At 37.3% G+C, this 25,158-nt stretch overlaps 1 protein-coding gene across 4 annotated transcripts in view; it reads right to left on the bottom strand.

Annotated features, from left to right (window-relative positions):
• The window catches only part of RBFOX1 (RNA binding fox-1 homolog 1), a 342,829-nt gene that overhangs the window by 11,403 nt on the left and 306,268 nt on the right, over positions 1–25,158 (bottom strand). For 2 of the 4 annotated variants that reach the window (XM_063100622.1, XM_063100623.1), the window contains exons 11-12: positions 24,039–24,103; positions 6,692–6,744 (exon numbers count right to left, since the gene is read on the bottom strand). In XM_063100622.1, coding sequence (XP_062956692.1) covers positions 6,692–6,744; positions 24,039–24,103 — 118 coding nt within the window. The remainder of the gene's footprint in view (positions 1–6,691; positions 6,745–24,038; positions 24,104–25,158) is intronic. The other 2 variants (XM_063100620.1, XM_063100621.1) reach the window with 1 other exon arrangement.

The raw sequence follows: 25,158 nt of genomic DNA, 5'->3' as shown, positions 1-25,158 counted from the left end.
AGGGGAATTGTCCTCTCTAGTCCATTTGGGATCACTGAGCACTAAAGTGGAGCCCCTGGAGTACATGTGTCAGAGCTACCCCTAAACTGGGTTGAGCATCTGAAGTCTTGCCCCATGCAAGCAGACCAAAGATGCTGAGAGTTAACAAAGGGTGAGAAAGAAGTCGGTTCTGGGTCCTGAACCCCAAGGAATGTTCTTCAGCAGCACACACACACACAAACACACATGCTATACTCTCACTCAGGGAAAAAATTAAAATGTAAAGTCAAGACATACTGCCAATGTCAAGTCCAGGTGAGCATCCCTCATCTCCAACAGGCCAGTTCTTGGGGGCACATAAACCCTTTCAATATTCATTTGAGCAAAATGAATGAAAATGTGGCTCGCAACCTGCACTGTCTGATAGAAATATAATGAAAGTCCCAATGCAGGCCACACATGATATTTTAAATTTTATTGTAGTCACATTTTAAAAAGTAAAAACAAACACCAGATTCATGTTTATATTTTTACTTATCCCAGTATATTTAAACCATTATCACTTCAATGTGTAATTCACATAGAATTACTCATAAAGTATTTTACATAATTTTTGTGCTATGTGTTTGTCATTCAATGTGTATTTTACGCTTACAACTCATCTCTACGTGGACTAGCCATATTTCAAGGGCTCAAGGACCACATGTGGAGAGTGGCAACTTGGAGAATACAACTCCAGCAAATCTTATCATGACACTGTCCTTCCCATTGAAATAGAACAGATTCCTGATGGTTCAGTCGGTGTTGCCCACGGTACGAGCTGAGGACTCCTCTATTGGGATTATCTAGGGGAACATGTCAGAGTGCAGACTTTCAGGCTTCCTCTCCGAACCTTTGAATTGGAATCTCAGGGGCAGGGGGAGGGGAGAACAAATGGACTTTCACTTGTTACAAGTTCTGCAGGTGATTTTCATGCACATCTCTATAATTTGATAACCACTGTTCTCTTTCTGTTTTTTAGTATTTTTTATATTTCTTACTGCAGTTTTTAAAACTTATTTTCCATTTTGTAAAAAATTCTGCACCGATGTAGCACTCTCCTACTCAGCCTAATTCAGAGCTATCTAGAGACCTTTAATTTTCACAAGTAAACTGATAAGGACATTTTATTTCCATACAGTATTGTTACTGCATGTAACAATGCCCCATACACAGTAAGCTCTCAATAGATGCAATTGTTATTATTACCAAGTTCCTTTGCTTCTGTGCTCCCTGGGCATCCTGCACCTCTCCTATTATAATACATATCACACACTATTGGAAACAGACCAATTAACCACAAATCAATTTGCTGCATGACAACTTTGCTGAATAATCAAATCACCAAAATGTAGGGAAGACAAGCAGCTGAAACTTGCTGAAGGATCAATTAAAGGAACGGCCAATGTGGAAATTTTTTCAAACTATTATCTAATGTTTTAATGCAGCTGCATGTGGGTGCAGGTGGGGATCCAAAGACAGAAGGGGATGGTGACACCCCCATTGTGTCCCTGAATTTACCAAATGTCATTTCCAATAATGGATTGGTAAACTATATAGCAACCTGTCCCACAGAGAACGGTTTCAGGAGCTTTTGCAGATGTGTTCACTTGACCAACGCTTTTTTATAGAATTCCACCCTTCCCCACCTGACTATGGCCCATATTTTTTAGGAACTGAGACCGTGCCCCTGGTTGGCTTCTCATACTTCTCTGATGGGTCCTGGCATGGTGGAAGGCACAGGTCTTGCTGCTGCAGAGGGTCCCAGCCTCTGCCCGCACCTCCTCAACACACACACACACACACACACACACACACACACACACACACACACACACACACACGTGCCTACACACACTCGGGCATGTGGGAGAGCTAGGAGCCTTCCTCCTCAGACCCTGTAGCAAAAATGACTAGTTTCAACTGTCTGGTAGGTTTTAGGGAATAAGTTATTCTGTTAGTTAATTTTCAGCCACTGACTTTCAGCAAAAAAGATGTTTGGCGATTGACCTAGAACACACTTTGCCTTTGAACTTTCATCTCCTTCAACGCACAACACGCTCCCTGACCTAGCACCCACTTCCTTCATCCCTCAATTCCCACACCTAAACCAGCACCCAGCACACTGGACAGTCAACATATACCTGCTGCCTGAAGTGAATGGGTCAGGTTAAATAAACTCCCCATGGAACAACCACTAGAGAACCACAGAGTGCCTTTGGGTCCTTTCAAGATTTTAACAACTACATCCTCCAACTCACAAACAACAGTTTTCTAGGAGCAAGACAGAACAGCTGGAGAAAGCAGGGGAATTCCATCTGGAGGCAGCAGGTCCGTGTTCCAAGGTCAAGGTAAAAGGAACATATAAGGACACGTGACCCAGTAGAAAGAGCTTTGGCATCAGATGGACTCCAGTGTGACTGTGGGCAAGTTGCCAAACTTCTCTGGGCCTGAGTGCATGTTATTTTTTTCTTTTTAATCTCCAAAATGAGGATGGTGATAACATCTACCACACTGAACTGCTGTGATAAATTACATATGCCTGTATATATAAGAGGATATGTCGAAAAGTTCATGGAAAAATAGAATTAAAAAATAATATGAATCTTTCCATGAACTTTTTGAGGGTCCCCCATATATACATAGACACACACACACACACACACACGTAATTTATCATACTTGCCAGCTTAACACATGGCCGCAAGTTATTAGTACACCCTGGAGAATTTAGCAAAGCCCATGCAGGGGACAATTACTGCAGGGATAAAGAGCTTGCTTTACACAAGGACCAAAACCTTGACACTCCATCGAAATAAGTATCTACCCTTACTGCAAGTGGAAGGGGTGTGCATTTACCACAGACTGGACCTTGTAAATTTCTAACTTGTGAGCATATCCCCTTTGCTGTCCCATCAAAATGCAGCTCACAGAAAACTGCTTCTCAGCAATCCCACAGCCATTGCACTAACCCACACTATTATTACCTCTCTTTGGATAATTTCCCAATTGGTGCCCTTTCTTCTGCTCTTGCCATATTACAGTCTGGTCCCCACAAAGCAGTCTCACTGATCATTTTTAAAAATAAGTCAGATCACAGCCCACAATCCAATGCCTTCCTATAACACTTAAAATAAAATTCCAAATATATTTTGTGGCCTTTAAGTTATTGCTCTGACTGTCACTACTTTCCTGATATTATCTCTAAAATACTCACCTGCACTCATATATATGCTCTGGCCACACTGGATGTCTTAGCCCTGGAAAGCTCAAGCATGGTTCAACCACAGGGCCTTTGCACTTGCTGCTCATTCAATCTGAAGAACTCTCAATTCCACAATTACATATCTGGCTCATGCTTTCACTTCTCTACTCAAATGTCACCCCTTCAGAGAGTCCTTCTCTGATCTCTGAATCTAAAGTAGCATTGCACCTTGTTCCCTATCTCCTCCCCTGCTTTTTGATTCATTATAGCTATTGCATAACTTTATATGCAAATATATTATATGCTTGTTCATATACATGGTTTAGGATCTGCTCTCCACTGGAATGGAGGCTCTTTGATGAAGGGCTTTTTCTGGCTTATTTAATGTTATGTCTCCAGATCTTAGAATAGTTCCTGACACATAGCAATGACTCAATAGATAATAATCAACTGAATGGAATTTCCAAGTACCCACTGAAATAAGTAACTTGCTTTTCAATGTCCATTCTCATACAAAAACCATCTTTTATCGCTACTACAATCACTAGCCCATCCTAGGAAGGTTATAACAACTCACAGAAGCAGGGAGACCTCTAGTCCAAAGAGAAGGAAAAATCATTTTCACTCTTTTCCCAACTCTTGCAGAATCCAACTCATTTAAGGTTTTTGATGTTACAGCATGAGAAACTATTCCAATGTGCAAGGTGAAGACACTAGGTGGTGTTCTGCCCTGTTGTTAAAAGGCCAGTCTTCAGTGACACCCAAGTTAGGGCATGTCTTTCAGGAGCTACCCAAACAAAATAAAAACAAAACACCTAATACCATCTTGGAACCACTGAGTAAGAAAATAAAGGTCCTTATAAAGAGAGTCTCATAGACCACACCTGCTAATGTAAAACATTTATTCTATATGGCTAGCAAAAGCAGAATAGGCATTTTTGTATCCTTCATAAGAGACCCAACAAAAAGTCATCACTTTTCCTTGGGGACCTGAATGAAAAATCCTGAAGTGCTGCTGTTGCTACTGTTTAATGATTGATTTGCATATCACCATCACTGTCCTAAGCCACAGACAAAACTGTGTCTGGCTGGCTCTTCCACCATAGTTGGTATTGTGAGAAAACATCTTTATAAGAATTGCAGTTATAAAATCAATCAGGCTCTACAAACTGAGATTTTAAGCATATTGTTGATTCTTTTCTCCACTTAAAAAGAGAGAACTTGCCTTTTGTTCTAGATATCAGACTCTAGATATCAGACTCTGATATCTAGTAGTTATGAGGATTCAGTAGACCTGCCCTATGGAGTGTTGTTCTGCATAAGGAGGTGAGAGATCACAACAGCTGTGCTCTGTAGAATGTGCGTTTACTGGATTTTTGAAGCATAAAGGAGTTGATGCCCCAGAAGTCTTTCATTGAAACCATGAGTCATGACCTTTGTTGGCTGACCAGTTCTGATTTTTCATATTCACTCTATGAGGAGGGTGGACTGGCTGGGAGATAAATCTAACACTTGATTGGTATGGGTGTCTCCTTTTTTACGCTTGATTCAAAATTCAGAGTTCAAATGGAACCTTATGAAGCATGCAACATATTATTAATAAGCCATCAAAGCAACAGGGATATCTCTCCCAATTTGAAATGTGATCAATAGCAATTCTTTAAAATTTTACTGAGCAGCCATTCTAAATTAGATCAGGTAGGCGGAAACACTCGCCAAACTCATGCAAACTTTCATTATCTGTCACTTCTTTTAGGAATATTGTATGTGGATCACTTGCTTACATTGCAGGGTTTGTTAAATCATAGGATAAAATCAATATCTACCTTTGGTGTTGTAACTTTTCAATGTTTAATCTCTGATGTCAAAATATAACCTAAGACACACTGGAGCATGAACAAGGTTTAACAGGGAAGGTGGAAGCTCTGGAATATCAGCATATCCACAAACGACACCTATTAACATTTTAAACCAACATTCTTCCCCACCCCTACACCCATCCCAAGAAGTTTCCCCTTCAGTTGCATGCTCCATTTTCTTAAGACTCTGAAAATATTAAACAACTCTTGTACCCCAGGAACATTCTCCTGCCATTCCCAGCAACACAATTAATGATCGATGTTCTACTACTAGGCATTAGTGAAGTGTCAAGATGTCACCACCTCACAGTGAGAAGCAGAGATCTTTGAAGCTAGGGATTGAGAGAAGAAAACAGCATGGCCTTTATCAAAGGGGTTTTATAGAAATAGAGTAAGTCATTGCTTCAAAATATGAGCATGCATACCCTTTAAACTAACAGGGTAAGACTTTAAACCATTAAAAATGCTGAGAACAACTACATAAATGAAACTGATGCAGAGTTTTCAGTGGCCCTGCCTCTAAGAATAGAGAGGACTGGGAGCATGTTTCTAGCTCTCTGTCCTTCCTTTCATTCACTCTCACCAAAGACTCTAAATAGGGAGTAAAGCATTAGCAAATAAGACTTTCTTTACTGCTCCATTGATAAAAGATGACATAACAGACGAATGTCTATTAGTAAGGTTCAGGTTAATGTATGTTTTGGAAGGTCATGGCATGCTTAACTATATGAGGATAAGCCGTAATGTCCTCCCTCATTGCCTAAAAGCAATACGTTGGCAAGATTTCCTAGTAATTGTGTGGTCATAGTTTAGGCTTAAAACAAAAACAACAAAAAAGAAAGAAAGAAAGAAAGAAATCTGGTATTAGTTGAGGCACTCACCTAAATTGGCATTTAATCAAGAAATTCCATGCTAATGAAAGTCCAAATTTAATTGTTCTGAACCACATCAAAGCAAAAAGACAGGAGTTATATTGATGGACACATCATGCGATTTTCATTTGCCAATGTCCCAGTTTCAAAAACAGAAGACTTTGTCTCTCTAAGTCTTGCTACTTGAGATATGTATTAAAAGAAAGGAAATAGAGAATCTTCAGCTAATAGAATGAAGATCTCCTTCTTACAAGACAGAGATAATTATATTTCCTAATGCTTCTAGCTTTATAGATTCAGTCTCTTAGGGCCTATAATATTCCGTACAGATCCCCAATAAATCACATATTAATCTCTGCTAACCCAGATATAATACGTCAAAAAACATGGGAGTCACACATCTGTGTCCCTACTCTCCTCTGTTCAGTATTTTACCATAAGAGCACTGATTATATTGTGAGATTTTATTGTGGATTCATTCAACACAGTCTTACTTTTGCTGGACCATGAATTAATAAAACCAGAAACAAAACATCAAAGTTAGCAAATGTCTTTTTATACAGCCTAATGTCTTTTATACACCAGAGCCTAAAGGCTTCAGATATATATAGTCTTTTTTTTTTTTTAACTAAACTTTCTAGAGTGACCAACTGCAGCGTGTGAAGAAGAAAAAAAAAAAAAAAAAAAAGGATACTGAGACTTGGGTGGATGCATCAAGAAGTAGCAATGTTTGTTACCTGCAGAGGTGTTACAAGAAATTTCATCTGCTGCAACGAAGACGAACTGATTTCTGGAAGAGAAGATAAAATTCACAATACTGCTCGCTCAGGGGGAAATGTGCTCTTTGCCAATTGGTTTGATGTGTACAGATGAGGGGTGGGAAGGGTGCTGCATTTGAATGGATGTTGCAAGGAAATGTGTTGATGTACCTCAGGGCTTAGAGAGTTTAGAAAGATCATGAAATAGGCATGCGGGAACCTCTTAAACGAAATCACGGTGATGTCAGAATATGGACCATGTACAAGCTGTTGTACAGAATATTAATACTATGTGCTACCAAAACATCATGCCAAGATATGTTTCTAAGGCTAGAGCATTTTAAACTGCACTTACATGGATTTCTATGCTAAAAGGCGATTGCATTTTTAAAAAATTATAGATTATCTAGTAGGGAAAAAAAAGTATACTACAGCTAGCTAGGAAAAATCAAAACATTCCAGACTTTATTATTATAGTATAATATATATATATTTTTTAATGGAAAGAAAAAGAAATGCTGTCATTTCAGAAGAGAATTTTATAGGTGTCAGGTTATGGATGATAATTTCCTCATCAAACTAAGGCTTGCTATATAAAGAAGGTAAGGGCACTCATCAATTGAAATTAACTCTATCTTGCCAAATTGTTTTTAATGATGCAGCATTACAAAGAAAATAAAAATAGAAAATGCAATTTTACTTTGGTTTAATAAATCCAGAAAGACGATAAAACTCTCTTAAGATGTTTTCAATTATATTTCCACAATGTAATGTGTTCTAATTCAGACATACTGTTTATTTCTCTAGAAACAAGACTGTCTATGTCAGACAGATTATAAAAATGTCCCAATGAAATTGGCTAGGCTCTTAAATGCCTCAAAAGCAGCAATAGAGAGGTTTTGGGTTCCCATTTTGCTATATGTATGAATCATCAAAAATTAAGATAAGTGCATTTTTTTTTTTTTGGTCTTAGCGTGATTGGTTTTGTTTAAATATTTCAATGCATCAAAAAAGTATCTAATGATACACATTTCTTAAAACATCTTAAAGAAGTTTTACTGCACCCCCTGGAATGTAGAGCTATCATTTGAATATTCTCTAGTATTTAGCATTCAGTTAAAAACTCTCATAATTTCTACAATGGTGAAATCTAAAAAAAATTTTTACATACTCTGAGAATAGGATTTTTTAAATGTTTTTCTTCCACATAAAAGTAACAGCTAAGTTCATTTATCACCTTTCTTAAAACAATAAAAGTTAATTTTATTAAATTTTTGCTCTCTTTGTGTTTTGACACAGAGTTTTTGAATCCCATGAATATCCGGAGTCCAATTCCCTAGGTTTGAGGAGTAATAAAATTAATATCTCTAAAAATAAAGGAGATATTTTGGTTGAATCCTTGTTTTTACTTACTCACCTTTGAATTACTCTCAAGGGGCAGTAAGACACAGGTACTTCTAGTAACAGGTATGATATTCAAAGAAGCATTTGGAAGGATCTTTATTACAGAATGCTCACAAGAAGAACACTACCATAACTAAGAATGGCAACCTGGTTTATCCAAAGGGGCAAGTTCTTTGGAGCAGGCATTCGCATATTTAGGAGGGGGCTTAATTAGTTAGGCAGCTCTATCCGGTTTATACTCCCTAATCCTAGAAGACATTCTAGCTTCTACTACACTTCTGCAGCTTCCTAAGGAACTGTCCAGCGTGTTAGACACGAGGAAAGCCATTGGAGGCAATCCACACAAATACAAATGATGATTGAATGAATAGGGAAAACTTTAAAAATGCAACCTACAAGTATGATTATAAAGAAATTCAACCTTTTTAAAAATTCTTTCAGAATTTTATAAAATATACAATATGATGGTGTCATTCACCATACTCTTTTTTGACACTGTGCATTTAACACTAAAAAAAAAAAGTTAACAGTTTTCTCCATTCCCTTCCTTCCTTCCTTCTTTCCTTGTTTTATTTTATTTTATTTTATTTTTGGTAACCTATGATTTTGACATTTTCCCCACTGAGTCTTTATGATTCCTGAGCAAGTTTCTCAACAAAGGAAACTACCCCTCCTTTGATAACTCACCCTCTTCAAACAAATTTACTTAGATGACTTCTGACAGAAATCAAATCTACCTCAAAGCATAAAGAATTATCACCAGTAGTGATATTCAAAAGAATATCTTCGACTTTTCCTCATTTCCCATGAACTCTGCAGCAGTGCCAAAAGGAGTTACAAAAATTTTTTTTAAGAAAAGATACCCAGTTGGATGTATCAATTATGTACTATTTTGTTTTATTTTTAATCCACATAAGAAATCTATTACGTACCAGGAAGGTCCCCATAAAGTGTCATAAAAGTACCTTTTTTTTTTTTTTGTCTTTTTCGTGACCAGCACTCAGCCAGTGAGTGCACCGGCCATTCCCATATAGGATCCGAACCCGTGGTGGGAGCGTCGCCGGGCTCCCAGTGCTGCACTCTCCCAAGTGCGCCACGGGCTCGGCCCCATAAAAGTGCCTTTCTATAGAGCTCATTCATTCCCTGAAGAATCTGCGGGATCACCCCTCCCTCTGAACTATGGTCTCATCAATTGTATATGTGCCATCAATAGGAAGTGTCTACCAGATCAGAAACTAGTGAGGGGGGCCCTCATATTGGGCCAAGAGAAGAATCCAGTAGAGTTAGTTATAAGGGGTAGGTTTCATGTTGGTGTCCATATCCACTAGGTTATGTCATTATTATGTAATGTTTTTCCCACCTTGAACTTTAAGACAAATGATCTATTTAGCCAACCCATATGTGGATTTTCTGTGGCCCTCTCTGTGAAACCATTTACCCCAAATGACCAAGGAGATATGACCAAAGATTACCGATGTAGTTGAAAAGGCTGCTACCCCCAAACAAGTTCAGAAAAAATTAAATGACCAGAGCAATGAATGCAGTGTGGACAGAGGAGCCACCTCTCAGGAGGAGAAGAAAGGCTGGTACCAGGGTCTGTCTCCTTACGCTAACCCTAGTCTACTCTCCACTCTCAATACAGACCCAAGGATTTAAACTTCAAAATGTACCTGAATTTCAACAAACTGGTTTGTTTCTGGGTTATAGATAATAAAATCTGGATGATGATGATAATGATAATAATAATATATAAGTCTGTGTGAGTATATATGTGCCTGGACTACCATGGGGTTCCATCCCGATAAACCCAATGTAAGTCAAAAATATCTTTAATTCAAAAAAGCATTTAATAACCCAATAACCCCATTGTAAAGTTGGAAAATCAAGTCAAACCATCATTAAGACGAGGACTGTCTGTAGTTAGCCTTGGCTCTATATTGAAAACACTTCTAAAATTTCTGGTGGCCAGCCTACATCCAAGACCAATTAAATGAGAATCTCTGTAAGTGGGTCTCAGTCATCAGTAGTTTCTAAAGACTTCCAGATGATTCTGAGTGTGGCAAAATCTTGGCTACTCCTTAGATTTATAGAGAGAGGTTAAAAGAGAGCTAGTGGTAGGGTCCCACTCCTGTGGGTTCTGGTTTACTTGATCTGGGGTAGGACCTGAAAAGAGGTACTTTAGGAAAAAATGCTCCACAGGTGATGATTCTAATATGTGGCCACAGCTGAGAAGCAGTGGGTATGGTACAAATGTGGAGTGGCAAGGGAGTTGAATCATTGAATCCCCTGCAACATTTGCTTCTTTTTGCAACTTCTATTTTGTCACCATGGTAGACTCCAGGGCAACTAGCTATGAAGGCTTTGAAAATGCAATCACAGAGACTTGATGCATTGTCCAGGAATGGTTACTTCTAGTTTCTAGCTGCCTTCTAAGGGAACTGACTTGAAACCTCATTTTGAAAGAGAAGCTGGTCTACAGTGACTACAAGGTCATACTTTCTGTATTTGATTTCTCACCTGACACTCTTATTTTAACCCTCTCCTCTGGGTTTACTCAAGATCTGATTTGGGTGGCCAGGTTTGAAACCCAGAAATCTGTATTTTTAACAAGCATTCTAGGTAATTCTTATCTTCAGGAGTAATATTGGAAAAATTACTCATGAGAAGTTTTAAAAACTCTGGAGTAGGAGAGGTAGAAAATAGAAAGGAGTTTGTGGTGAAAGAATTGGTAAAGATAGAATTAGATGGAGACTCAGAAGGAAAAATGGAAATACAGATTTCTGGATTTAACTCTAATCACAATCAGAATTTCTGGAGAGAGGTCAGGAAATTCATACATTTAACAGGAACCCAGGCCTGGCTATTCACTAGCTCAAGGGGACACTATTCTCATGTGTTCTAGGTAGTGGGTGCCTCTGTCAGGGAATCATGACCCCAGCTTCTCCTCACTATGGAGAAGTTTGGGATACCTTTCTGAGAAATCTCCTTCAAAGCCCATAATTCCTAGGAAGATGGTTTGACATGGGAAGATTTTGTGGAAGAAAAAAGAATTATTAGTCCAAGAAAAAATAAAGAAGTAGGAAATTATTGAGCACAAGAGAGAAGCATACATTTCTCTTGACTCTTTGGAACACTGACTACAAAGGTTACCATCTGACACTGACTGAGCATGTATCCATGCCAAGTGTCATACCTATGTATTAATTCATTTAATTTTTTTCTTGCCACCTCTCTCACTATCCCCATCTGTATACATATGTGAGTCTCCCTCATGAGGAAACTGAGGCACAGAAAGGTCATGTAAGCTGTTACATAGCGAAGGTAAAATGTGGATGCAGTTGGCTTGGCTCAAGACCCCAGCTTTTACTCACTTTTTAAGGCTCTGCTCAGGGTTATTTCCTTAGGGATATGATATTCAATCAGCAATTGAGTGTGCTGTCCCTATAGAATAATATGTTAATATTGTTCTGAATTTTTAGTTCCTCTGAGACAAAATAATAGAGTCTGTGGATTCCTCTTTGAGTATGATATAATTTAAGCTTGAGAGAGATAATTATAAATATATTCTGCTTTAACAACAACTTTAGATGATAAAATGGCATACAGCACAGTCTTCCTTTTTTTATTCTTATATCACCAGACTTCTTTATGTTTTAAGATGGGTTTCATAGACCTACCATCTAGACTCTAGATCTGACTTAGCTGATGGTACATTTAAATTAGTCCTATGGACTGCCATATATCATCCTTTTATATCACTTTTTTTTCCCTTAGGCTACATTTCATCTCTCTCCAATTTTATTTCTTCTAAAAATCACCCATGGCTGACTTCTAAGCATCAAATTAAAATAGTAACCAGCCTGTATTTCTGGAAGGGGTGTGAGAAACTGGGTATCAAGTCACAGAGTGAACTTTTGGCATAGGCAGATGGGAGCCAGACAGTAAACTTTTCCCCATCAAATAATACTGGTTTTAAGTTTTATTGTTAAAGATCCTGGTCACTTGTCATTCTATGTCCTCTTAATTCTGTTATATTGCTATTGTTAAATAAAACTACGGGTCAGTATCACTCATAGCAAGCTTCTTCTTGTATCCAATGCTATGAATATTTAATCTAAAACACACACACGCACGCACGCACGCACGCACGCACACACACTGATACGTATTTAACCCCCCTCCAAGGACATTTAATAGAAAATTCCTACAGCCTGAAAAGTTGGTCTTCTGGCCTGGCAGATGGCAGCCAAAACACCCCAAGATAGTATTGTTAAAAAGTAAAATTAATTCTGTGTGTAGGTTCTGGGGCATCTACTTGTTATAAGGTAGTTATAGAGGTTCTCAACCCTGATTCCTCAGCTAGAAACTTTTTTAAGTTAAAAAAAAATCAGCTAGGACCAGTGACCAGGACCATTTCCCATTCACTTAAGTCAGAATCTTTGAAAGCAGTTACCATGGATGGGTAAGTCTGAAAAACTCCTTAGGTGATTCTAATGTCAGGCAGCACTGAGAACTCATATCTCACTGTATGAATGCTTCTCTGAACAACTGTGTCCAGCCTCTGCAGGAAATAGAGAATTGTGTCTTCTGGGTTCAAAGTAAATTGTGCTAGTGTTGATTTCAACATTTAATAATTATTAATATCTTAAATACTGATAATGATAATATATACTAATAATTATTTAATATATTACTTATAATCAGTAATTATTTTATAACTATGCTTACCAGGATGCTTCCCTTCATACATGTAAAACTGAGATGGAAATTCACAATAATCAGGTTATTCTTGTTGCTGGAGGGACCATACAGAATCCAGCCATGAGTGTTTTCTGAATATTAAACATAACACACAGAAATAAGGTGCACCTATTAAAATTCTTATTGCTGACTTTACCAAATCACTCACTCACATCATTTATTCATCCTCAGATGGTTAATGAGGGGCTTGCCATGCGCTAGGCACTGAGCTAAGCCTCAGGGATATGATGTTGAGCTCATGATCTTTAACTCACTGTGGAATATCTATATAGGGCTTGCTTGTCTGCAAGTTCATAATTTAATTTATATCTCAGTTGTATCACCTAGAAGGGGGGCTTTCTTGTTTGTGATCAGTATTTTACCTCCCTTGACACATCCAGTTCTAATTCTCTATTCTAGAATGGTATAAACTCCATTGAAACTCATATTTTTTTCCTGCCCTGTGTTATTTTTATTTATATTTTGTATTGTATAGTATATACTTCAATAGGCTGTGACAAATAGTAGAATGAGATAAACAAGCAAGTAAATAAACACACAGATTAACTGTAGAAAGCTCTAAAAGGATCTACATTGATCTCTTTTTTAAAAGGGGGGAATACATTAAAATACATTTAAAAACATTTAATTCAGACATGGACTCTATTGCTAACATTGCATACATAAAATGGTTTAAGTGCATAAGGAGATAAGGGCTGTGGATCTGCCCCTAATTTAAATATTCTACCAAAAAGCTCTGAGTTTTGGAAATTCAAATCCAAGCTCATCTCCATTACCTGGGGACCTTGAGAACAGTCCACTTTTGTAATTTTAGTTCCTCCATCATTTAACATTGTTCCCATTACCCACTGTACTTCTTTTCTAGGCTCAGATGAAACAAAACTAACAGTGAATCTGGAAGCCATGCCCTGCCCTGTAGAAGCTGTGTTCAGCTAGAAAAATAATTTCACCTTTCTTAGCCTCAGTTTCCTAATTTGGAAAATGGGGATAAAAATAGCGTAAGCTCCTTCTAGACCTTTTTATGTAGATTTAATGAGAAAATGAATGTGAAGTCACTTTGTCAGGGGAAAAACATTGGCATTTATTATGTTTTGGCTGTGTAGACTCACGAAGGAATACAAAGTCATCTCTTCCCTCCTCCAAAGAGGGAAGTCAACTGATTTTACAAAGAAAATCTAAAGCAGTGATAGTTTGGGGGCTGAGTTTACACTGGGAGAACTGATCATTTCTTCATGATGCTGTGTCCCTGGTAGCCTGAGTTGCTTCACAGGTAGAAAAAAGAAAAAAAAAAAAATCCAAAGGAGAAGAATGAACAGGAAGAATAGGCTATTTAATACCAAGGTTCTCAACTTCTTTTGCCTATTTTTATATTTCTAGGGTGGAAGTCAAGATTTTAAAACAAAAACAAAATCAAAAATTCTTTTAACTCATAAAACCTTTTTCCATAGGAAACTCATTTTTGATTCAAGAACAAAACAAAATACCCTGATAGTTTCGTGATGCTGATAGTAATAATAATAATAATAATAATAATAATAATAATAATAATAGTAATACTCTGAGTGCTACTAAGTGTCAGGCTGTTTTGAAGAGCTTTCTGTTCATGACCACAATTTATTCTCACAACACCCCAGTGAGGCAATGATCACCTATTGCTCCCACTTTGTAGATGAGGCACTTGACAAGTAGTTAAATTAGTTTTCCCACATTATTTCATGCAGCAAGTAACTCAGCTGAGAATCAAGCCTCAGTCTAAATCTAAATCTGTGATAATATTCTATATGTGAAAAGCAAAGACGTGCTAATGCATATATAAATCAAAGAATCAGTACAATGTTTCAAATCCTGACACAGCCAGGTGTAAGTCCTGGGCTGCTGGGCAAGGCACAGGTTCCCAGAATGTTAGTGTTATAGTGGGTCTTAGAGGTTGCCTCGTCTAAAAATGAATTTCATGTTTAAATAAATTTAATGTAATTTGCTTGCTCCTACTTTTATATATTCAAAGCTTACAAATGAGAACATACACTCTAATAAAATATCTGTCAATCAGAAATTGAGCTATTGATAATTCGCACCTCCTCTTTCAGTCTATAAAATGTTGATGTTCTTCATCTGTTTCTGATTCTAATTGGTATGATCCCCCCTACATAGTGTATGAGAACACTGAGGCTCGATGAAGTTAAGAGAAATCAGATGGAACTTTTCATGGGTACATTTTATATTAGTGTGAAGCTATTACGCAGTCAATGACAAGATATTAGCACGAAATCACTTTCTCTACCCGTGCGACTTTTCGGTACAGAAAGGGATTCATTGTGTCCCTAGGCTACCTAAAGAAGGAGTCACAACAGAATAGATTTTGAGGAACACCCAACCATTGACAACTCTTCCTTTCTCACTGAAGAAGGGAGAGTGGGGAGGAGATTGTAACAATCCAATAATTTACAAAGACAAATCTTTTTATATCCTTCAAGGTTAGTGGAGGAAAACCCCTGTGTTTACATTATTTACTGCATGTGGGGAAAGAATTGAAGCTTGTCCTCTAAGGCCATGTGTCTAAAACTTCATATAAAGCACTTTGGGATCTAGAAAGTACAGGTTCTGATTCAGCAGGGCAGGGGTGGGGTGGGATATGATTCCACATTCTCATAAGCTCCTAATGGAGCTAATGCTATTGGTCTGGAGCCCACACTTTGCATAGCAAGGACTTTTTTAGTGATCCTCTCAAAACTTGAAATTTCACAACAAAATAATCACTTTTTTCCCTGTTGTTTGTTTTGTTTTAAGTTTGAGAGAGAGAAATTGAAGAAAACAATAAAAAGAATAGTGGGGAAACTATCATTCTGGAAAAGCAGTGGAACTTATATTGTCCAGGACAAATTTTTAAAGTGTCTCCATCACACTACCTTAGTGAATATTTAGTAGAAGTAGCCCACAAACCCTCTAACGATGTAGAAATGGAGAAGTAATCTAATCCCTTATCTTTTAATGCAGTCTAAAATTTTAAATTATAGAATTGGAACCATGAAAGGAGACAAGGATTGAGAGGATGCTAGAGGCATCTAACAATCATGGTTTTCTTTGTGAAAGAACTCCAGGGTGCAAAAGTAATGGGAACCTCTGAATCAGGTTATCAGATGTGTGGTATATTTCCGCAATATTGGGCCAAAGCATTCCAATCCAAATGATTAAGATAATTAAGGATCAAGGATGTTTGGCTTTGATTATGTTTTAATTTCCCCAAATCTGTTAATCTATTTAAACACTCACACATCATATTGCAGCAAGAATGAGCCTAGAAAACAATGACAAGATTGACTAGTTAGTTGTTCCTTGTAGAGACTCTCTCTAGTTCTCACCAACCAAACTTTCACCCCCAAAATCCTGATAGTGCTTCCTCTTCTAAATGTTTTTTATGTTAATTAAATATAAAATGCACTGCAGTTTTTAAGGAGAGTCTAATTCCAGAGGAATCAATCATTGTGATTCACACCAGGGAGAAAAGCATAAGAAGTCACTTATTTCTGTCCAGTGACTGTTCACATGCCTATACTATGCCCAAATATGGAAACAACTTAGAGGCCACATTTAAATAGAAATCAGTTCTTCTGGAAAATAATTCAGTTTGAGTTCACAGGTATAGAGTCAAAATTTGCTCTGATAACTTTAAAGGAAATGCTAGAGAACTTTAGTGAAAAATTTCATTTTACCCCAAAAGATAGCATCTAGAGCATACCATCTAGAGACAAAAAAAAAAAAAAAAAAAAAAACAACCAAAAAACAAACCAAAAACACACGTAGAAACAAAAAAAGGTAAAGAAGTAAAGGATTTTAACTTTTATTGCCACATCCATAAATGCTTCATGAGCTAAGATTAGATCTTGTGTGTGTTGTCTTCGTCTAATTTATTGAATTACTGTCTTCTATGAGGTAAGTTCTTTATTTGCAATGGAAATGGCTCATCCAGAGGACTTTGCATACATGTTCTCATCAAAGGTGTCTGACCTACCTCTAGAAAGCATCAGGCCTTCTCAACCTGTCTGTAAACCCTTCACAGCTGAAAGGCCCTAAGGACGCTACTTAAAAGATAGGGTTTATTTGCTTTTTTGTGGCCTATCAAGTCAATGATCTGCAAACTGAATAGTGTGTAATTAGGCCATGACATGACCAAAGGAGTTGTTACACCTGTCTTGTCAAGGCAAAAGTGTCTACCCATACGGCTGTGACAGATATGGTCTATTGGGTTTGAAATTTCCTTTAATATCTCCCCAAATCCTTGCTGGTGCAGTCTGTTGACTATTATAGGATTGGTTCTTTTCTTTAACTGCTTTAATTACATATTCATCCAATAGTGCATAACAGTTGTTAAGAAGCCATTATAGATTATGGATCAAAGACAATTAGTTCTTGAAACAAAAACTTGAGCACTTTTTAACGCGCACGCGTGCGTGCATGTTGTCTATAAATCAAAAATAAGAGAAAAGAAAAACTCAGGAAATCCATCTACCAGTAACAGCCATATTAGTTCACGGCACTAAGAGCTTGGCATCCACAAACCCCATTTTCAGTAATCACAGTGATGCTACTATCAAGAGATATACACCACTTCTTCACTCTTTCAGCCATCTCGATTGTTATCAAACGAAATCAGTGACAATCAACAGAGGAGGTCAGAAGAAAATACAGTTTTCTTAGTAATTATTTTTTTTTTTTTTTGGAGAATGCCCAATCAGAACCATTTAAAAATGAGCACTGTCATATATATTGCAAGTTTTATTAAAGAGTTTATTTTTGTCTGGCATACATGCCTTCAAATGGGAATCTCACAGGCAACACCTGTTTCTTTCTACTTATCCTAAAGCTGCTTAGAACAATTAACTTTGCTTTCTCTTCCTGAGGGGGCTCTGAGTCAATGAAAAAGCAACTGAATCTGTTAGAAAGTGAACTTAAATTTTTTTTAAAAAGGAAAAATAAAAATAAGAATATATGTATTTCAACTGGGAGTTCTAATAAAAACCGACTTGCTTTTCTAGGCACTGGGGCACAGAAGGATATGAATATACAGACATTAGTGACTCATCTCTGCTACATTCCATTCCTATTACAACTTGACAGAGCATCTTTTTTTAAATTGCAGAACCCAGGAGAGCTCATCAAGATGAGTGAAAGGAACAAAAAGATTTTTAAAACACTAAAAATAAGAACAACTTCAACAAAGCACTATCCAAAAAGGGTACAGAGGGATGGCTCCTGCTTGCTGCTACGTTTTCACTCAATATTCTAGAATCTAAACCCACAATGACTTCTTCCTGCTCCTTGATCCTCATCTCCACTGGGAAAACACCATGGACACTCTTCTATCCCCTCTGAACCTCCATGAATATACCCTCAGTTCCTTGTTGGTCTGAGGATACCATCCTTGACATCACCAAGTTCTATAATGCTCTCACTAAATTTTTCCAGCAGTTGAATTCTCAAAAAAGATTTAAAATGTAAATAAAATTTAATAGGGAGTCTAGCATAGAGCTGCCAATGTTTATTTTGCCAAGTAACATTAAAAACAAAATGGGATGGATATAAAAGAAAAAAAAAAAAGCTACCACTTGCTATTGCCATCATTTTGTAAATGGAAAGCTCTTTTCAACAGTGTGTAAGAAGGGAGAAAGGATAAATCCTAGTGTTCCCCAGTAAAGGGAGTTGACAACCATATCACATTGTCTGTGTACTCCTCCTGTCTTGGTGAACTAGTAAATACATCACTGAAGACAGTCACCAGGTCTTGAACTGGCCTTGGGAGATATGGCTTTAAACAAAGCACTAAGATACGATCTTGAGATCTCTCCTTGTATGCTTTGCAAAAAAATAAGTACAAGGGCTTGCTACTGCTTTTCAGCACGAAATAGTTTCAACCTTTATTGGACTTGGTTCAGATAAGAGGAACAGGGAAAGCCGTGAAACTTCCCTCTTTTGTCTGCTTTGCACTGTCTACCCTCGATAATGGTTTCACATTATCGATAGATGAAACTTCCATATCCAACCACATGGAAAAAAAAAAAGTACAATCATTGAGTCTGTAAAGTACAGTTTTTTAAAAAATTAACCTTTCTACCAAAAAAAAAAAAGACTCTTAAATGGTAAATTAATATTTCCATTCGTGATGCTCATATGCTTTATATGCTGACAAACCCTTAATTTTTAGTATATAGCATTTGACAAGAACTCCAAATAAAATGGCTTATCATTTTAAATGCAATTATTTGCCTGTCTATTTTAACGACAGCATTTCTCTATTATTTAATCTGAGTCGAGGAAATAGAAAGTCCTAAAACAGACAGGGAGTAGCCTGCACTAATGGATATCAACTCAAATTCCTTTATTTTTTTCAGTTTAGTGTGAACTAAGGTTGTACATAAGGATTTAGCTCTATTTTCTGTAGTTTAGCTTATGATGAAACATTATGAGAGAGCAGAGAGACAATCTCTTCCTTTTTTTCTTTCTTTCTTTCTCTTTTTCTCTCCTGTTTCTTTCTTTCCACTTATTCACCCATGCAGCTATGTACCTATTTTCCTCTTATCTATCTCTTTCTACCCATCCGTCCATCCATCCACCCAGCTATGCCTGTATGTATTTCTGTGTTTGTATGTATGTATGTATCTATCAATAGATCTATCTCTATCATCTGTATGATTTTAAGTAAAAGTAAATCAAATCCTCCATGAATCTAAAGATATGCCTACGTATCTCTATTGAGTTATAACACCGAAACACTATTTTCCTCTGAAATAGATACTTTTATTCTTAGGTTATGCATGTCAGATTTAAAGGTTGTTCTATCACGTGGCTTGTTACTGCCTGAACTTGACAAGTCCTGGCCTCTGTGTATTAAGATTAACCTAAATACTCTTTTAATGCTCTTTTAATTACTCTTTTAGATACTCATTTGTGAGGCCCTAAGGCACAGGTGCGTGTGTGTGTGCGTGCGTGTGTGCGTGCGTGCGTGTGTGTGTGCGTGCGTGTGTGTGTGCACAAAGAGCAAGATAATTGATATTACGGCATTTTATTTGGATTTGTATTAAGTTGAGCTACACGGATTTGCCAATATCCCATCATTTTTTGTCAGACAGAAATATCAGTTTCATATGGTACAGTCTAATACTGTGTTGGCAGTAAAACCTTAAGCTCTCAAAAAGTAAACAAACAAAAGAATTATAACATAAAACAAACAAAACCCTGTTGTTTCAGTCTATTTCACTCCATCTAGGGATGCCTGTGTAGCCTGGTGCTATCATTGTAGGTCACAAGCTTCTTGGCATTCGGGGATCTTTAAAGAAAATGCATGTTTTACGTGAAAGAAGAAATGGCCCCCGGTAACTATCAGTGCAATGGGATTGTTATGAAATTTCAAAGTGAAACACTCTGTATTGCTTTCTTGTACAGCTGGTCTATAGCTCGCTCCTTTCTGCCCTAATGTGGAGGACCGTTTTCATGCACTGATCATTAGGAAATGTTAAGAGTGTCAGCAAGCAGGACAAGCATGACAAATGTCCATCTTTCTGGAGAGATAACATTTTCATCAAAGCTATGTACACATCATACATATTTTCCCAAATATTTGTGGCACAATTCATTGAACAGGGATTCTTTCCCCTCCCCACCTCCCAGTTTGCTTGAAGATGCAACAATGACCAATTCATAATATACAAAGAAACCAAGAGCCAATCCATAAAGAGAAGCCTGCCCCCAGGCTTAATTCAAGCAAGCCATTCATCGAGCTAATGTGATGGGCCTGTCAAATCCAGAACGTATCACAGACACATCAGCAACACCAACTAGCATGCAATGACCAGATGACCGAAGGCCCCACTGCCATGCTTTGATTGGTTCAAGCTCAGAAAACAATATCCTTTGACAAGAGTTTAGACAGTTGGCTCTCCATAAATCAAAGTGAGATTAAAAATAAAGATTTGGTGAGGTCAAGTGCTTACCAAATGTTTCCTAAATGCCAAGAAAAGATGATCACCTATCTCCATTAAATTCGTCAATGAGACTATAAAATTACCTAGTCCAGTCAGGTCTTTTTCTTTTGGGGAAATCTCTGCCCACACCAGATGGTCTTCATTCTGGAGGTCAACATTCAGAGACTCTCAGGCTGCTCCAAGATAATCACCATGTGATCATTTAACCAAGATGATGATGGGCAGGGAATTGCAAGGTACCCATCAAGGACCTTCTGGACAGTCCTGAGGTTACGGAAGTTCAATATCTTTCAAAGGTCCCTGAATCTTTAATTTGATGAGGGCTTAATTTGTGCTGATGAAAGGTAAAATTCTACCAGCTGGGGACATTGAACATCTTTTGCTTTCAATACGCCTGAAGAGTGAATCTCATGATTACAGGGAAAGTTTGCTCCAGTTTCTCTTCGGATCAAATTGGCAACCAGTGAGTATTACCAAAACATTCTCAATTCCTGCTAATTTAATTGAAGGGGTTTCTTTTTGATAAGAAGTATTTCTCTTTGTCATCTTGCCTGCCTTGTAGAGAAGAGGAACTAAGAGCTTATCACTACTGATATTATCCTGTCATGGTGTAAAAATAATTTATTATTCTATGGCCTTGAGGTGAATTCATGATAGTTGACATCTTTAATCTATCGTCAAAAGCTATTCTGATAATTTCACATTTTCCCACAAATATGTGTCTTCTATAAAAGGGTCTTCCTTCTGTATATCTGTGTACTAAGAATACAAGAAAATACCAGCACTTAATAGAGACACATTATGAATCAAACCAGAAACATCATCTTAAAGATTGTTTTCTGGTAATTTACCTATTACTGGATTTATCTCAATGAATAATTCCATATGTGGCAAGTGTCTTGCTTATAATAAAGTTAAATAGGGCTAGTAATCAATTTCCACAGCAACCAAGAAGACTTATTGTGCAAATTTCTCTAATGAACAACAAGAGGCCAATTACATGGACAAGAGTATAGTTAGTTTGTTTCTTCAACTGAAACTGTTACACTAAAGTGGGAATTGTGGAAATTGTGGAGTTACTAAAGGTTTGCCAATCCAAGTATGAGGACATTTTTTCAGTAGGTTGTGTGGCCAACCATAAATCTTAATAATATTAAAATAACAGATTTTATACATATATGTGCACATATGGTGTACCAAAATGCAGAAAATTTTAACTTAACTTTTAGATGAATGCAAGCAGAGTTGGCCAGATTCTCAAGTAATTCTATCCAAGAATAGTATTAAACATTGTTTATTTTTTTTTCAAATGTCTAGATTGGTCTCATTGAAGAAGGCAATTTAAATTACATCTTTGTAATTAGCCTTTTTTCAACTTGGGGATGCATGCACTTATACTGAAAAGGAAGATAAACATTCAAAGAAATAAATCCGTTTCAGATTCTTATAATTATACAGCAGGCTAAAGTTACTATGATTATAATTGTATACAAAGTGGATGTTTGAGAATTTAGCATCTAGAGATATTTTCATAAAAATAATTAAGGGTTATAGCTGTGAACCACATTACAAATGAGACTGTGTGGGTCTTCAGTGTGGAGAATTTAATAGCATTAAGCCTTTTCATTTGCAGAATGATCTTGAGTATTTCGACTGTCATCATTTTTATTAGTGTTATTGACCCTCTCTATTTTCCTAATCCAGTGTCAAAATGTATTGAAGATAACAATTTACATGAAACATATTTTGCATCTTGGCAACTAATTACTGGGTAACTGGGTAATTTACCTATTTATAATGGTGTCTTGACAATCGTTTGGATTTCTTTGAAGGCTCTCTATAGCCTTAAGAACTTGTTATGGCTGTTTATAAAAAAATAATAATAATAATACCTACATATAACCACACAGCAGATCTCAACTCTATCATGCCAAAGAGCCATTTGTTACACATTTATGCATGGGAATTTCAAAGCGCAGCTTTTAGGGTTCAGGATTTATTTTGCTTTATCATGTTGCAGAAGAATTCTGTAGCTACAACGAGCTAACAACACATCTAGTGAGAAATGGAATGGAACTGCGGAGAAAGCACACCACAGCAAACCGAGGTAGGAACTAAATCACAACAGGCCAGGTAGGAGAACCAGTGGTTGCTGACACCTCCCATTCAGGGGTCCAATCCGTCATCGCCTGCTTACCTGTCTGACCCAGCATGCCTCAGCCATACATGCAAATTGTTACCATTATTGTTTTATTCATGAAACATATATTTTAAAGTAAAGGAGTCACTACCAGAATAAGCACCCTCAATGACATTTGTGCATGCAGAGCATCTGAACATTCACATTTAGATCCTCAGAAAACAGAGCCAAGGAGTTGCATTCAATATGGAAACACATACTTTCTTTTTTCCAGGCACCCGTACAGAAATAGCTATGGCTTGCTGTTTCAGGAACCAACTCATCAGTGAAGCCTGGGTCATAAAACCCTCCCCCAACTCCTGGCCCATCCATTCTGACTTCTACACTTCTCAAACACACTTCAGTCCCTTCCACTGCCAGTCTTCATATGTGGGTGCATTACAAAGGAAAGGTGACTTATATTTGTAGGACTGGACACTGAGCATAGCCAAAAAGAATGAGTCAATGAATCTCCTTATGAACACCAGATACACTCCCCTATTCCTTTATTTTGGATTTAAAAATTCAATGGAGGGAATGTTTTACTGGGTATAGAAAGTTGTAAAAAGGGAAATAAGGTGCTTGAAATTGAGTTAAACCTACAGGATCATCTTCTGTTTTTCTTCCTATGAGTTAGATGAAACCATGGTCTTACATGGAAGACCACAGGAACGGGGTACAGGGAGTGTACATGTGTGTGCATAGGGGTGTGTGTGTGTGCACAAGGTGTGTTGTCATAGGAACAAGAGATCTGAAAAACAACTATACGGGGACAAAACGTATCCTTTTCTTTATGTCTTAGGAAAGAGGGAAAGGAGTTTAGAATGAACTAGGCTTCATCCTTCAGCCTCTATGTGGCCTTGCATTGACCTTCACCCTGGGAACTAACATTGTGGGTACTGCCTCCCCAGCAGACATGCATTTTCACCAAGACCAGACGAGAATTTCTCCCACCAACTAAGCTAATTTCCAAGTAGTTGCCAAACACTAGAAGGAAGACCCTTACCTGTCACTGTAGGCAGCGGCAGTGGCGGGGGTAGGCTGGGCGTAGCGGTATGCAGCATAACCACCCTACAACACAAGAGGAAATTTGACTTAGGTACTCGGAGGAGCCCAATTCAGGATGATGCCTAGTGGTAAGATCACAGCAGAAGAGCAGTTACTCAAATCTACCAATCTAAAGTTGTGGTTAATGAAAGCTTAGTATCAAAGCAGAAGGACAAAACACACTAGAGAGATGCCAGGTAGAATACCAACCCCAGCTGAATGTTAAAGGTTAGCAGTTGTAAGCACATCCCAAAGGGAGAACCCATATACCCTCTGAAGGAAACATAACTAAATGTTAATGGTGATTGTCTTGGGGTAGGGAGCATTATGGGACATAATTTAAACACTCTTTATACTTTGCTGAACTTTCCAGATTTTCAAAATTGATTATGCTTTACTTTTCCTTATTAGATATTAACTTAAGTTGCATTCAAATGATCTTTGATTATTTCCTTACAAAATAAAAAGTATCAAGCTCATGCTCTCCTGTCTTACCTTTGTATTCATTTAAAAAATCAGATAACCTTTTGATTGAGAGTTTATTAGTAATATCTTGTATATGCGGTCATTTAACCACTAACACCATTGAAAAAGACTATCTTTTGCTTTCTAAATGTCACATAAGTATTACAAAAACGAATGGTGAACACATCTTAAAAATCCTGTTCTTTTGGCTAAAGAGAGCACGCTGCTATGTGTCACACTAGTTCAGATGGTGGAATTTATTTGGTGTGGAAAACATGATAAAGTTTTCTAATTTGAAAATAAAATCATTAAGAGAGAGAAAAATATGAAAAGAAAAATAATTAACATTTAGTTGCATGTACCGATAATTGCAATTGTTCAATTAAGCAAAGAGGACAAACAAATGGACATATTCAAAAAAAAAAAAAAAAAGAAAGGAAGAAAATCGTGTTCAGTGGAGCATTAATTATCAAACTGTGAAAATAACAGAGCTTCTTGCTCAATGGACCACAGCAATACATCAAACACTGTGGTGTATGATCTCAGCACAATTAACAAACAGGATCCAGTTTCCACTGATAACACAAGGGCCGTTCAGGTTCTAATTAGAATAC

The sequence above is a fragment of the Cynocephalus volans genome, chromosome 6 (genome assembly GCF_027409185.1).
Source record: "Cynocephalus volans isolate mCynVol1 chromosome 6, mCynVol1.pri, whole genome shotgun sequence".
NCBI classification, from domain to species: domain Eukaryota; kingdom Metazoa; phylum Chordata; class Mammalia; order Dermoptera; family Cynocephalidae; genus Cynocephalus; species Cynocephalus volans.
This window is presented reverse-complemented; position numbering and strand designations above follow the sequence as displayed.